This window comes from Lytechinus variegatus, chromosome 2, assembly GCF_018143015.1.
Source record: "Lytechinus variegatus isolate NC3 chromosome 2, Lvar_3.0, whole genome shotgun sequence".
NCBI lineage: Eukaryota > Metazoa > Echinodermata > Echinoidea > Temnopleuroida > Toxopneustidae > Lytechinus > Lytechinus variegatus.
In genome coordinates this window covers 426,399-442,887 of record NC_054741.1, presented here as the reverse complement: position 1 = coordinate 442,887, position 16,489 = coordinate 426,399, and the positions used below count along the sequence as shown (strand labels likewise).

The window sequence follows — 16,489 nt, the reverse complement described above, 5'->3', positions numbered from 1 at the left end:
GCGCGCTCGAAAAATTTGATTTGTCAGGCACCTATTATTTCCCTGTATTCCATAAAGTTATCAAAATATCCCTATTCAGGTCAGATTGTCAAAATGTATCAGCTAGCGCTGTACGCTCGCATTCTTTGTTGAAAAATGTTTTTAATATTTGAATTAAATAAAGTTGAATTGAACTGAATTGTTATATGAGTTTATCTGTGTATTTTTTGTTTTTTATAACACCTGGGGCAATAAATCTGTGTGATTTTGTGACCCCCCCCAAAAAAAAGATGGTTTGAAATATTTCTGAGCGGTAGGAAACTCCTACATACCCAAATCCTCTATTACCCGATCGCCCCTATATACCCCACGGCGTATACTGCCCTAGGGATTGCCAGTCTATAAAAGCAAACTTACCACCGCCTTCTTTAATGTACCAGAGGAAATAGAGGAGAGATAGATCCTTGGCCTCGGCACAGAATTCAGCAGAACAATGGACATAGAGCACATCTCTGGTCAGTTGGAACCAGAAGGTCTTCTCAGCCCATTCCTTCACCGTCATGCTATCCCATTCTGCGGCTTCAGGGAAGTCCCAGGGACGATCCAACGGAATCTAAACAAACATAGAAAGGAGAGATAAAGGTAGAAGAAGTGGCAGTGGTGGTATAGTAGTAGTAGCAGCAGCAGCAGCAGCAGAAGCAGTAGTAGTAGTAGTAGTAGTAGTAGTAGTAGTAGAAGTAGTAGTAGTAGTAGTAGTAGTAGCAGCAGTCGTAATAGTAGTAGTAGTAGTAGTAGTAGTAGTAGTAGTAGTAGTAGTAGTAGTAGTAGTAGTAGTAGTAGTAGTAGTAGTAGTAGTAGTAGTAGAAGTAGAAGTAGTAGTAGTAGTAGTAGTAGTAGTAGTAGTAGTAGTAGTAGAAGTAGCAGCAGCAGCAGCAGCAGCAGCAGTAGTAGTAGTAGTAGTAGAGGATCGAAGAAGTAGTAGTATAGCAGCAGCAGCAGCAGTAGTAGCAGCAGCAGTAGTAGCAGCAGCAGCAGTAGCAGTAGCAGTAGTAGTAGTAGTAGTAGTAGTAGTAGTAGTAGTAGTAGTAGTAGTAGTAGCAGAAGTAGTAGTAGCAGCAGTCGTAGTAGTAGCAGCAGCAGCAGTAGTAGTAGTAGTAGTAGTAGTAGTAGAAGTAGGAGTAGTAGTAGTAGTAGTAGTAGTAGTAGTAGTAGTAGTAGTAGTAGTAGTAGTAGTAGTAGTAGTAGTAGTAGTAGTAGTAGTAGTAGTAGTAGTAGTAGTAGTAGTAGTAGTAGTAGTAGTAGTGTAAAAGAATAAGTAGAGCTTGTAGTAGCAGCAGATTTGAGTAGTGGTAGAAAAGGTTAAGAGGAAGAAAAAAGGAGATGTAGTAGTAGTAGTTATCCACCCCCTGACGACCATAACGCCCTTAATTCCCCTTTATACCGGAGGAATTAAGTTCCAAATACGTCGTTGCTATTCAATAGATCAAAAGAATCTAGGACGCGGCGACAAATACGTTTGTTTTTCTCGAAAATTGTGAAATTGTCACGTGTATGGTACGTCCGCCCCACGTCCTTGGGAAGTTCATGTTGCGTGCGCGGTAGTCCCCATTGTGCTCACCAATTAGCTTTATCCCCTACGCGAACCTCTTTAATTAAACACTCGCTTCTAAAAGGTGACTTACTTAGTTGTTGGAAGAAAGAAACAGTTATTCCAGTCCCCAAAACCAACAAAGTGCCTGAACTAAATGACTACCGACCTGTTGCCCCGACATCGATAGTGATGAAATGCTTTGAGAGGATCATAATGAAACTCATCCTCCCAGTAGTTTCCCCTGTTATAGATTTACATCAGTTTGCCTACCAACCGAAGAAATCAGTTATACGCCTTGTTATACGGACGCTGTGCTGACATTAGTACATACAACATACAAACTGAGGTGTTATTCTAGGGATCTTATTGTAGATTTTTATTCGGCTTTCAATATTATACAGACACACATTCTTGTTGATAAACTGAATGATTTTAACCTTCACTTCATGCTTAAGATTGTACTTTGGCTAGTACTTTATCATACAGTGCGTCCCAAAAAAAACTATACACTTTTGAAATGGCTGCCAAATAAAAAATGTAGCACTTTAGGGGAAAAGACTTATAGATATGGAAAGCCAATAAAGTCAACTTTCAAATGACACCAAAAAGTTGAAAAATTATTCATGCTTGAGCGAGCACTGCCCACTGAAACAGAGGGTATGTAAATTAGGGTGGGCTGGAATTAGCCTTCCAATTTCTTTCAGATTTTTTGTTTGGTACTTGCAAAGTTGAAGGTTATTTGGTGAGTTAAAGATCAGATGTTATCAGTTTGTTGTTTGTGAAAATTTTATACGTTATTAAATTGAACTTTAATGCATGAGTGATCATGAATTGCAATTTTTAGTGCAGCTTTATCATGTGGATCATGTGGATCTTAACAATGTGTTCATGACAGTCAGGAGAAGAGGGGGTAATATGACTTAGGTAGGTGAAGTAAGTTGAAGGGCTTAAGGTCAACAGAACATTTAGGAACCCCTCCCTCCATCTCTACCCCCTCCCCCCACTTCTCTCCTCCTGGGAGACTAAGCTTGGCTAGGCTGTGCAGGAATTAGCCATACAGTTTTTTGAGAGGTTAGTCCTTTGGAACTTACAAAGCTAAGGGTGTTCTGCTATTCATGAGTGAGATAAGTTTTGGTTTTAATAGGCAAATTTCATGAATTACTCCATTGAAATGTGCTTCATGTTCAGTCAAGCAGGAATGCAATTTTAGTGTAGCATATTCATCTTGTGGACATCAGAAGTGTGTCCATGAGAGTCAGAGTAATGTGATGGTACATGTACCTGTTACAAGCAAGAGGGCGAGGTATGCTAAGAGTAGACTTGGTTAAAAGGGCATTCCTCTTCTTTTTGTCCTTTTACAAATTAAAAGTCATAGGTACCCTCCCCTCTTCACCTCCATTTTCCAGCCCCCCCCCCTCCTCTCTCTCTCTCATCTCCCAGATTGTAGCCTTTTCAAAACTTAACTGCCAAGTGACCGGTGGCTGATGGTCAGTTTGAATGATTACCAAAAAAAATTAATGATTATGATGATTAATGAAATAATTTATTGGAAAAAATGAATGTTTTATTGATCACATTGCACATTGAATGAGTTAATTTACTGATAAATTGTTGATTGAATGATTGATAGGAAAAAGTTGATGCCCTAATTCAGAATTAATCATTAAACCAACATTCTGCTCTGGACTTCACGCGTACATAAGAATAGCCATCAGTCTCTCAACAGGAGGGGAGGGTGGGAAAAAGGGAGGGGGCGGGGCTGAATGTTCTGTTGACCCTTATTCCATCAACCTACTTCTCCCACTTAAGCCCTATCTTACCCCCTATTCTCCGACTGGCCGACTCCCATGAACACATTGCTGAGATCGCCATGATAAAGTTGAAATGCTGCCCCAAAAGAGATCCAAATGATAAAGCTGAAATGCTGCTCCAAAAGTGTAATTTGTGTTCACTCATGCATAAAAGTTCAATTTAATAACTTAAAAAATTTGCTTAAGCTATCAAAACTGATCAAGGTTGATCATTAATTTATCACAACGCCCTTAACTTTGCAAGTTCGAAATGATTTGCCTCTCAACAACTGAAATAAATTGGAAGGCTAATTCCAGCCCACCCTAATTTTCATACCCTTTGTTTCAGTGGGCAGTGCTCGCTCAAGCATTAATATTTTTCCAACTTTTTGGTGTCACTTGAAAGTTGACTTCATTGGCTTTCCATATATGAGAGTCTTTTTCCCCAAAGTGCTAGATTTTTTATTTCGCGGCCATTTCAAAAGTGTATAGTTTTTTTTGGGACGCGCTGTAGAGCACAACGTTCAACATACTATGTCTGATGAGATTATGATAAATAAAGGTGCCCCCAAGGATGCTTCCTATCAGTATTGATGTACATCTTGTATACTAATGATTGTAACTCAAATGACGAAAATGTAAAAATACTAAAATATGCTGATGACACAGTAATTCTAGGCTTGATGAAAAGTGAAACTGATGATGATAGTTATCACAGAAGTATTGAACGCTTCTCAAGGTAGTGTAAAAACAACCACCTCTTCATAAACCCATCTAAGTGTAAAGAACTTATTTTTTATTTCAGAATTGCTCCCACAACCATATTCAATTGTATTATACGGTGTTACCATTGAAGTAGTAGATAGTTTGAAGTATCTATGGACAACCAAAGACCACACTTTCAAAAGCTAGAAGTAGAATGTTCTTCATTGGAAAGCTTGGGACCACTCATTTTCAAGAGAGGAGACTGCATTGGTGGAAAGTGACCTTCTCTTCAATTCAATTGTTTGGATACATGTAGGTAGGAAAGAGGACATACAGAAACTAGAAAGAATTTAAAAGCAAGCCTAATATAACAAAAGAAAAAGGGTGCTTTCTAGACAAAAATGAAGATTAGAGTCCTTGAAAAAAGCCAAAGAGATCCTGACCAATGAGAACCATGCCCTCCATTAAATAATATAATTTGATGAGGTCAGGCAAACGTCTGAGATCCCTTCTCGGCAGATCCTCACGCTTCCTAAATTATTTCGTTCCAGTTTCAATCGTGTATTTTATTGCCGTAACTGAAATTATATTACCCCCCCCCCTTCCTGCCTTTATCTTAATTTACATTTATCTTTGCTTGAATGTTTACTATATGTATCGTGTAATCTTTTGTGTGTATCATGTGATATTCTAAATCATTTTATGCGAACAAATTGAATTTTTATTTGTACCTGATTGCAATTGGACAATAAAAATATCTGAATCTGAATATCTTAATGAAAGAAAACTATATGTTAAAATCCAGAATATAAAGTCAAAGTTTATGGATGTCAGCACAGGAGTGGCTAAAGGTTCACTCATCGGGTCCTATTTACCATTATGATAAGTGAACTTTTCAATTATATAAGTAAAGGAATATTTTATATGTATGCAGATGACACCACAATCTCTGTCTTTGGAATTAAACACTCCATCAGAAGTACAGATCCAGCTCGCTATCGGTAATGTAATGCATGAAGGAAACGAATGGGTAAATAGAAACATGGACCAGTTAGTAGGTCCATGATAAAAATAAGCTGATCCTCAATCCAGTTAAGTCTAAAGTAATATTTAATAATAGGTTACAGAAAAATATAGGGAGATTCCCAAACATAAAGTTACATGTTATACATGATGAAAAAAAACAGTCGAATTCTTTGAAGAATCCAGGTGTTCGGGTGTAACAATAATACTCACATCTTGATTTTAAAGCACACACTGAAAACATTGCTCTGTGTAACAAAAGTAGGTGTAATACGAAGATTGAAGATGTTCTTCTCAACTAAACACTTATCTGATATACATTGGGGTAACTTATTGGGGTAATGCTATATTGTTGTAATGTGTTGTCAGAGAGAAGTATAGGGAATTCAAATATCAATACCTTGAACAAACTACACAAAAGAGCTAGGCTCGAGAAAGTTATGGAATACCCGTTAATTTGATGTTTTTTTAAGGATCTGAGTTTGCCAACTCTACATAAAGTGTTCTAGAAGACAGCATGCTATCAACAAATTGTATCTGATAAATTCATATTTGCTAATGAAATCTCAGTACGAAAATCTCGTGAAACTGAAAAGATGATGTTGCGTTTACCCAAATGCAAAACTGAATTTTATAGGAAATCATTTATTTAATCAGGTAGTCAAATCTGGAATGATTTGTCGCTTGCAATCGAACAAGCTCAGAGCCTAGCATTTTTCAATAGAGCTCTTAAATTTTTCTCGCGTAATTATATAGTCAGTATCCACCCACGTTTAAATGTACTTCATGAACTAATTGTATTTTCATGTTTTGTGTCAGTCTAGTCGGAATTATATCTCTATGTGTGTGTGTGTTCATGCGTGGGTCGTGTGTGCGCGGGCGAGGGTGTGTTGGCGTGTGTGTGTGGGAGGTGCCGTGGCCGAGTGGTCTAAGGCGCCTGGCTATACATGGAAAGTCCGGGGTTCGATCCCCGGCCGCGGCACCTATGACCGTGAGCAAGGCATTTAATCTACAATGCTCTTTTATCCTGCTTTCAAATAAATGGAAATGCTATATGTATTATTGGTAACTAGGTGTGCACTTGTTTAAAAAAAAGTGTGTGTGTGTGATGGTAGGGTTCGTGTGTATGTTTGTCTAAAGGTGGCCCGTAGGTAAGGGTGCATGCGTGAGTATGTAGTTAAATTGAGTATTTTAATCGGTAGCTGCATTGCTATCCATTTTGTTTTGTATAACATATAAATCATTATGGCATCTAATTTCAAACGTTTTTTTCTCATTGTTTTTATCTAATGAACCTACCTAACTTTGTAGTTTATTTTGTAACATTTTTAATAAGTATATTATATGCACATAAGTTTGTAGTTTTTAAGTTTGTTTTCTTTGTATATATTTGTATTTCAAAGGGTCATCACGAAAACCAGAGTTTGTGCTGATTTGGCTAACCTTTTTGAGTATGTCAAAATTAAATAAATAGATATTTTCCCCTCAATTTTTTTGGCTTATTACGCCAATGGGGTGCACCAATACGTTTTCCAATTTACGATGCGCACACACATGCCGCCACACTCTGGATCGCAAATCTACAGTGCTGGTATATTTTAAACATTCTACAATTGAAGTCTGATCGGGTTTGATAGATTCTGAGAATTCAACAATATAATTATTTGCCAGGGATTTTAACAGTTTAATCCTCTTTTCGAAACGAAAGCCTATTGATAGACATTGAATAAATTACGTCTACACCCATTCCATTACTTATTTTTATTTTTTTCAGGTCATGATTGACTATTATTTCCACAAAAATGTATGTGTGTGCAAAAAAAGAGATCTTGTTTGCCTTTTTTCAGTTTGTTTGGCAGAAAATGCTTGTGAACCATTGTTCCATCCCACTGGTCGATTGTGCATCGTAGGGGGGGGGGGGGGGTGGGGTGAGGGCAAGATGAAGTTACCTTTTCTCCCATTCTATCTATGAGATGCCAAAAGTGGTTGAGTTCTAGATTCTCCAGGGGATTCCAGGTGCCAGGATGCAAACCCGACATCTTCCGCCACCTTCCCTGTTCACAAAATAACAAATCATGAAATGATGAAAGCAAAGAATAAATGTCTTGTATGCATTTGGCCCCTACTTTAAACAAAAACAAAATCACAAACAAGCAAAAAAAGCAAGAAACCAGCAATGGTAAGAAGAACATTTGGGCTACCACAACCGAGTTTAAAAGAACTCAATTTTAAGGGGAGTTCAGTCTGTTTTTTTAATATGCCAACGGTATACAGATTGTGTAAATCAACCGATTAACAATTAAAGAATAACTTAGCGCAGTAATCATATCTAAGATTTGTTTAGATGGTAAAAACTATGGCCCCTACTCTAAACTTGAAGTGCAATTTATCTTACAGTCCAGGGTCTAATTTTGTGCTAAAATTTTGTTACAGTGTTGGCCTATTTACCTATGTTTGAAGCGGACTTTCATCTTTAGACATAATGCCTATTCATCATCTCTATACTAATGATGGTTTAGGCAATGGCGTACAGATGGGGGGGGGGGCAATTCTTCACGATTAAGAAAAAAGTATAAATGGACAGAAAAGGAACGAGAGAAAGGTGAAATATGATAGGCCTATTATTTTCTGAATATTATGTTACAAATCTATATCAATATTGGATTTTTTAATAAAAATGTCGAAAAATTTGCTAGCTCGCAATCTGCTCCCTCAAAATCTTTGACTCATTTCGCCACTAGATATGGGTGTCAAACAAGCTGATGAATTAAACCTCCAGTTACCAAGTCAATGATTCTCTTGTTGATAATCCATTATATGTTATTAAATGTTTATTTGCTCTGACACAAATTGTTACGAAATCTACATGAATCACTCTAACTTCCTCACAAATGTATAGACTTAATTTTTACAATACAATAAGAGCATTTACTTTCTGATGTCGCCAAGATTGCCCTTAGTGACCATTATTTGATTTATAAATGTATTAATCTCAAACCAGATGAACCTCTACATAAACTCACCAAATACAGAGATTTTAGGAAATTCGATGAATCCTAACTTCTTGAAGATAATTGTAAATGTTGAATATTATATAATTATTGTTATTTAAACAAGACATTGAAACGTATTTATTTGTAAAATACAATTGATGATATCATTTTTATATTCATTTTAAACATGAATTACTTACCCTGTGGTATGAAATTGCCATTCCGGTGTCATAGCAACGTACGGTGTCCACACCCATTTCTTTGGCGAGTCGGTAGATGCGATCCTGGGTAGGTCCTATGTAAGCCCCGCCCAAATCGGTGTAGTCTATTGCCTCGTCCTGTTGACATTCAAGAATTCAAATCACAAGTAGAGGTTTATTGTTAGCCACAATTTAATTGGATGAGGATACATCAAGGCGATATGGAAATATGCTGTAGCCCCATATTGTCCACCTTGAGAGGATGACGCCATCAGTCTCCTCATTGGCACACCGATCAGGATCGGATTGTGTGCCGAGTACTGTATCTGCCAGTTACCAAATTCGCCGCTACACCGGCATCAATCGAGGTGCGAGGTGTAAAATTAAAGGATGAAGAAAAGGAACGTTTAAACAATCATTATGTAATTTTTTTCAAATTTGTTAACTTCAAAGGGAGGGAAGAGGACGCACTCATAACCGTGGTTAAAATCAAAAGGAAATTCAAAGAAGAATGGAAAGGTTGGCGTTAGGTAGAGGCAAGATGTCTCGACATTTAAAGAAATGGGAAAATAAAAATCAAAGGAATATATAGGAAGAGAGAGGCAGAGGTAGTATATAACGAGAGACAACCCCCCCCCCCAAAAAAAAAAATAAATAAATAAACAGAAACACATATTTGTTTCTCTTTTTTCTTGCAGAAAAAGCATGAACAATACGGGGAATTGGAGTTCCTTCCATGTAGTGTAGGCATAAAGGGGAGGGTGCTCCTTACCTGGAGACGAGGGGAGGGGGGGGGGTAGAACATCACCTTTTATCATTTTCATTCTCTCTTGTCATTTAATACATCTTATTAATATTTCATTTTGTAATTGTTTGAAACGCATCAATATTAATTTTCAGTATCTTTGATGTATGATTATTTTGTGTATAAATTATATGGGATTTGAATTTATTGTATAATTCATTATCATGATTCAAATAATTTGCACAATTTTTTTATAGAATGTGATTGTGTATTTCTATTTGAGAGAATAAAAAAACCCTCCTTTAAAAACCCAACTAGGTACAAAACAACTGCTATACATCCCTCTTTCATAATGATAAATACTATATATTTTATGATGGCCAACTTGGGATTTCTTTGGCTCTAACATAGTATATCTTCTCATTTTGCATTGCTGTATGTAATGTGCAAATAATTTTTGTATAGAGTCTATAGGTCTATAATACTCACAGGTCCGAACACACTTACATAGAAATTGAGAGTCCGTCCTCCAACTCGATCATTTGCTTCTAGTACCAGTACATCTTGGCCAGATTCATGTAAGAGCATGGCGGCTGATAAACCTTGACAGATCAATACAAAGGGCGAATATTTAACATATTAGCCTAATCAATGTTTAAAGATGAATGAAAGTATAGGCCTAGTTTCAGTAAACACTGATTTCACGAGAATGTCCTACTTTTAGAAACCAAGATAAATCGTGGATATAGATCTGGTACAGTTGTTACCTAAACTTAAATTTTTGAAAACTCTGAAAAACGATCACACTGTCGATCACCAGCACAAATGAACACACGTGAGACAATGTATCATTCACCGTAGGACCCAACATTTCACTCTAATCCCAGGATTATCTTGCTAATTTCTCAGCAATAACACAATTTCTTTCAGAATTATTGGCACATGTTTTTTTTTATTCATGCAAATAGACACTTGGATGGCAATTGGATTCTGTACGAACTTTTTAAATTGTTACAGTTAACTGGCATTTATCGTTGATCACTCTAGAGCATGATCATGAGTATGATATGTGTGCAGTCATGATAGTTCTCTAATCACACAGAGTGTAATCTGATATAAGGATTCCCGTTGCTTTATAGATATCGCACACATTACGATAATGATAATAATAATAATATAGGTATATTTACCCAGGGAAGCCACTTCTGTTCCGAAAACTGTTCTCCCAGTGGGCCCTGCTATTATTATTACCCCAGCTTTAGCTGAGCTGCCTAGGCGCTCAAAGCATTCAAGGAATTTCTTCCTTCTGGTTACCCATTCACCTCACCTGGGTCGAGTGCAGCACAGTGTGGATAAAGTTCTTGCTGAAGGACGGTGTTTCTTCACCCGTCCCCCTCCACCGCGCTTATACCCTTACTGTTTTCCCAGCACTTCGCCAACGATTGTTTCATTTTTCGGATTAGCGAACCTTCGGAATAAAGAACCTTAATTGTTTTTTTGATTGACGAACCTTCGGAACAACGATCCTTATTTCGTTTTCGGATTATCAAATCTTCGGAATCACGAACCTTATTTCGTTTTTGGAATAACGAACCTTCGGAATCACGAACCTTATTTCGTTTTCGGATTATCGAATCTTCGGAATAACACCACAAACTTTCGGATTAACGAACCCTATTTTGTTTTCGGATTTACGAACATCGAGGTCACGGGCGGATCCAGCTTTCGCCAATAGGGGGGGGGGGGGCGGAAAATATCTTCATCAACATTTTTCTCGATTGGCCGCTATAATCTATTTTTTTTTTTTTGTTTTCAGGGGGTAGTCCTATAACTACAGACTGAAGTTTGAAGTATATGTTAGTTTTTTATTGTTACAAACAAGATAAGGCATCTCATTATGGTCTTAATATATAATGCGAGCGCGAAGCGCGAGCTCAAATTTTTGATATTTTATGCCCTTAGACCTGAAGATTCTGAGCAGTTTTTGTAATCATGAACAAAGATAAGTATCGAACTAAACAATGCGAGCGCAAAGCGTGAGCCAAAATTTTTGATATTCCGACCTGAAACTGGACAGTCTAATCGCGTTTTTATTTGAATAAAGAACAAGCTGTGTGTCTCAAACAATTAAATGCGAGCGCGAAACACGAACTTAATTTTTTGATATACTGACATGATAAAGGAGCATTTTGACAAATTTGGATAGTTATCTCAAAAATCAAACAATGCGAGCGCGCAGCGCGAGCAGAAAATTTTGATATACAAGTATATTGACAATGAAATCAAACACAATATTGAAAGCTTGATGTGCAAGCTAAAATATTGTGTGCAAATTGATTTCAAAACTGGATATTAAGTTCCATTTAACCCTCTTGAATGGGTTTCATTACACAGGCAATGCGAGCGCGAAGCGCGAGCGAAAAATGTTACATAAACATGATAAAGTCTATTTTCCAATTCTTCGCCTCACCTTTTTCTTGTTTCCTTTCGGGGTCGGGCCGGCCGTTACCAGGCTGTAAATTACACATCAGGGGTATAATAACTCTTTCTTATTTTTCTTTCTGTTTTTCATAGTTTCTATCAAGTAGTAAACTTTTTTCTGGAGGTTGTCAAAAAATAGGGGGGGGGGCGGGGCCGGCTCGGCCCCCTCCTGGATCCGCGCCTGGAGGTATAGGCAATTTACGTGTTTCGGAATTACGAACCTTCGGAATAACGAATCTTCGGAACTACGAAGTGTAACCGCCATTTATACAACGGGTAAAGATGTAATCGAAGCTGAATCTAAACTACATTATGTGCATTATGGAAATTAATAGATGGTACAAAAATAACAGATTGTAAATTAGTGCCGATAAAACCAGTGTTATGTTGATTTCGCCAAGATCTCATTCAAATCCTAATGAATTGAATGTATACTTAAATGGTACAAAGCTTGAAACAACAGCCCGTTCACACGGTAAAAAATATCGTAATTTTGATGATGATTCCAGTGAAAAGAAGGGCTAATGACGAATATTCAGCACGTATGAAACCAAACTAGAACATGATTAGAATCACGAATCACAGTCACGATTACAATAGCAATCATCATTACAATGATGATTCAAGATTCACGTCTGAAAAGGCCATAAGTTCTACTAGATACCTTGGTGGTAACATTGTCATTTGACTATAGGGATGAGCACGCTAGACAATTTTGTAAAAACTTTCTTACAAAGTGTAAATCTATAGTAATAGTTACCCGGTAAATACCCATTTACTGAATACCCTTTTCAGATCATCCATCCAACCTGTCATTGATTATAGAAGCTCTGTATGGGGAAATTTTTGCTCATCGAAGAATCGTAATCTTATCAAACGGATTAAAAAAGTGCTTCTGGTGGAGTCATTTTGGAATTTTGGTACACGTGACATTAGAGTTTCTTAACTCTTTAAGGTTTTAAAATGGCCTTCCGCCATTTAACAAGGTAAAAACAAATCGTAATTTGAATGATGATTCCAGTGAAAAATAATGCTAATGACGAATATTTAGCACGTCGTGTGAAACCAAACTAGAACATGATTAGAATCACGAACGCTAATCCTAGTCACGATTATAATAGCAATCATCATTAAAATGATGATTAAAGATTCACTTGTAAAAAGGTCCGTAGTTCCGCCCAAACCCAATACCCAAACTGTTTAAGCAAACCTTAAAATTACTCTGGTGCAAAATCACATAATTCCTTCCCAATAAAAATTGCGAAACCCTAACCTCGCTCAAGAGAAATTTTAAACAAAATATTTTTGAATAAGTTTTATATTACTCTTTTATCACATGTTTTATTACAATGGCTTGAATATATATGGGGGTCTATAGCCTATGTAGATAAAAGTGTGGCGGACCTGCCCCTTCGCAAAAGGAGCGAACTAGCCCCCCCCCCCCGCAGCCATTTTCTTTTCTCTAATTGTTTTTCGAAAAAATAGTATCAAAGTACCATATAACATAGTATCAAAGGCATATTTCAGTAAGCAAATATCACACCTTTCTAACAAAAATATTGTAACTGTATTCATGAGTATCTCTAAAAAAATACACAAGTAATTTGAAAATTTATTATTTACAAAATGGTCTCGAAATGGACGATTCGCCGTAATTTTCTGTATCCTAGCAGATGACCTCTCGCCAAGGTATGTTGCTACATTTGGGCAGGTAGCAGTACATCATCAACAAAACCAACATCCAGTCACAGCAAAATGAAAAAATCACGTGGTGAGCGGACTTGCCCCGGCTTGCCCCTGGCTCGGATTAGCCCCGCTCTCCCCTACGATGAATTTCTTCTCAACAACCAACGAAGAAAACATAAGGAGGTGTAGCTTACCACTAAGGCCCGCTCCAACAACTATAACGTCTCTCAAATGATCCATATCGAGTCCGTCCGGATCTGTCTCCTGTCGGCGATTTTCTGATTGCATGCTCGAAGTGTCAGGGGATTATTACGAAATAAGTCTTCGACCCAAATCTTCAGTCAGCTGGCCCGGCTTTTCTTGTAAACGTACCTGAGTAATGTGATATACACAATAAGACAAATACAAACAAATTAAATGTTATGCCTATTTCCTTAAACAAAGCTTGTCGGAGCATGATGAACCTATGATGTGATGTACATTCATGGGTTAGATACCTAATGAATAAACAGGTGACAGTCTTTGTCATCCTTATAACTTTGACTCTCTGATATCGTCACAGTGAATAAGGCGTGAAGCAGTTAACGATTGGTCATTGGACAGTTCGTATGACGATGCATAGCTAACATTGTGATAGGTCCATGAGCTAACCAACTCTATTGTACCGAAGAGAAAAACTTACTCAAGATTTTGCTATTTGTTTTGAAAAAAAGAAAACTTATGTCAGTCTTGGTTACCCCTCAAAAAAAAAATTCTTCGAAATGCAAACAAATAATACAGAATTCAAATATAAGACAAACAGATTTAAAAACAGTGCACTCCCTGATCTTGTACGTGTGCTTGACATTTCAAAAACTTAACTATGGTTTAGATTTCAATGTTTACGACGCACCGCCGCCGCCAAAAACTGGCGCTTAAAGTCTCCTTCTGCTATGCAGGCGAGACAAAAATTGTTGTTGATCAATTATTTGTTTCAGGATTGAGATAATATCTAAAAACAATAAAACGGTTTGTTTTTCCGTTTTACTCTTTTTGACATATTTTAACTTTTAGTTTTTGCTATGACAACACAGAAAACTCCCTGAAGACACAGCCCCTGCACTAATCGTATAACACGGTGTTCATTCTGGGATGTCTGTATTGAAGTGTAATTGAAAGTGTCGTGCTCTTCAGTTGTGCTGTTTGGTTCGGTGGGTGCATGCATGCAGGAAAGATAACCTCAAGAAATTACAGAAAATAGCAAATTATGCTGGCAAGGTGACTGGCGAAGTGACAAATTTGACAAAAGAATGCAAGAAAATGATCTTGAAACATGTTTCACAAGTAATAGAAAATGGTAATCACCCTCATCTACACCCATGCGCTCAGGCAAAGATCAATGAAAGCACGTACTGTACTTCACACATCTTCACATTCTTTGTCTTGTTTGTTCCGCTCTCAATCCGCAAATACAAGGAACTACACTAAATAAGCCTATATCTTGTCACTTCGACAGTAATCTGTACTGTATTGAATTTCACCTCTTAAACCAGTTATTAAGTGATAATACATGTAATATAATAATATAACAATATAATAACTGAAATAATGATAATAACAATGCCAATAATTCATTGCTGCCTTCCTCTCTTTTAACTCAATATCATAGGCCTAATCTAAATTGTACCATGACTGTAACGGAAAAAAAAACATTTGTTTGTTTATGCGAATATTTTTGGTGTGTATTTGTTGTGCACTCTATGTAAATAATATGTATATTGTAATACCAACAGAGTGGATGTCCCATTGATGACAACAAATTTTCCTTTTTCTTGTGGCATTGTTATTACATTGAATTATAATTTTGCCATTTTTCATACATATGTGAATATGTCTTCCTTACAATGAAATTAATTGCAGCAATAAATATCTAATGCACTAAATTAGTTGTTAATCCACTTATTTATTTCTAGAACAAGTGGGACATGACATCATCAATTTGCTCATTGAATAGTTATGAAGACATGCTTAGAACTGTTTCCCCGAAATAATACAAATCTTTGAAAATAATAATTTTGTTCATTCTTGTCCGATTTTGATAAAGCTTTCAGTATTTTGTTGGTCTGATTTTTCTTTATGTGTGCTAGTCGTATTATTTTCAGCCTGGAGAATTAACATGTAGAAATCTCCTTCACATTCTGAAATATGATTTTGATGATTTTTCAAAAACGCGTAATGTTTATTAACGTTTCATATAATATAAAAAATAATAACATAACGTTTTATTTACCAAGGGTAGCCACTTCAGTTAGGAAACTGCTCTACCAGCGGGCCCTGCATAACATAACATGTTATTACTACCCTTCTCCAATATAAATGCTGAGCGCCAAGCAAGAAGGTCCCATTTTTATAAAGGTCAAGTCCACCTCAGAAAAATGTTGATTTGAATCATTAGAGAAAAATCAGACAAGCACAATGCTGAAACTTTCATTAAAATCTGATGTAAAATAAGAAAGTTATGACAATTCAAAGTTTCGCTTATTTTCATCAAAATAGTTATATGAACGAGCCAGTTACACCCAAATGAGAGAGTCGATGATGTCACTCACTCACTATTTCTTTTGTTTTTTATTGTTTGAATAATACAATATTTCAATTTTTACAAATTTGACAATTAGGACCTCCTTGCCTGAAGCACAAATGTTAAAATAATTGAATTCCACGTGTTTAGCATGTTTAGGGAGGAATGAAACTTCATTTTACATGACAATGACGAGAAAATAACAATATTTCATATTTCATATAATAAAATACAAAAGAAATAGTGAGTGATGTCATCAGCTCTCTCATTTGGATGTAACTGGCTCGTTCATATAACTATTTTGTTGAAAATAAGTGAAACTTTAAAATGCCATATCTTTCTTATTTCACATCCGATTTTGATGAAATTTTCAGTGTTGTGCTTGTTGAATTTTTCTCTTTTTATTCAAATCAAGTTTTTGTTGGGGTGGACTTGTCCTTTAAGTATGTCTCAGTCGAGGATCGAACCCAGGACCTCCCAATCATGAGGTGGACGCTCTACCGCTGAGCCACCATGCCCGGTTACATCATTTTCTTGTGGTATGATCGATTTGCTCTACTCCCAGATAGTCTTAGAACAAAAAAAACAATTTGGTCTATTACTAGTTTGGCCTAAATGTGTTTGGTTTGCTCTCCAAATTTTTGGTCCAGTCCCATCGCGTTCTAATAATTGTCATTTGTTCCAGTTCATTTACTACTTTACACTTTGTAAGATGTAAAATGAAAAAAAAAACACC

General features: G+C 36.7%; 1 protein-coding gene across 3 annotated transcripts in view; it reads right to left on the bottom strand.

Moving 5' to 3' along the window:
- LOC121407002 (amine oxidase [flavin-containing] B-like) overlaps nucleotides 1-16,489 on the bottom strand; it is a 36,721-nt gene that overhangs the window by 15,087 nt on the left and 5,145 nt on the right. For all 3 annotated transcript variants that reach the window (XR_005968858.1, XM_041597889.1, XM_041597888.1), the window contains exons 2-6: nucleotides 13,388-13,565; nucleotides 9,534-9,628; nucleotides 8,282-8,419; nucleotides 7,038-7,142; nucleotides 397-592 (exon numbers count right to left, since the gene is read on the bottom strand). Coding sequence is in view for 2 of the 3 variants with exons in the window: in XM_041597889.1 (XP_041453823.1) it covers nucleotides 397-592; nucleotides 7,038-7,142; nucleotides 8,282-8,419; nucleotides 9,534-9,628; nucleotides 13,388-13,481 (628 nt within the window). In the remaining variant the exon portion in view is untranslated. The remainder of the gene's footprint in view (nucleotides 1-396; nucleotides 593-7,037; nucleotides 7,143-8,281; nucleotides 8,420-9,533; nucleotides 9,629-13,387; nucleotides 13,566-16,489) is intronic.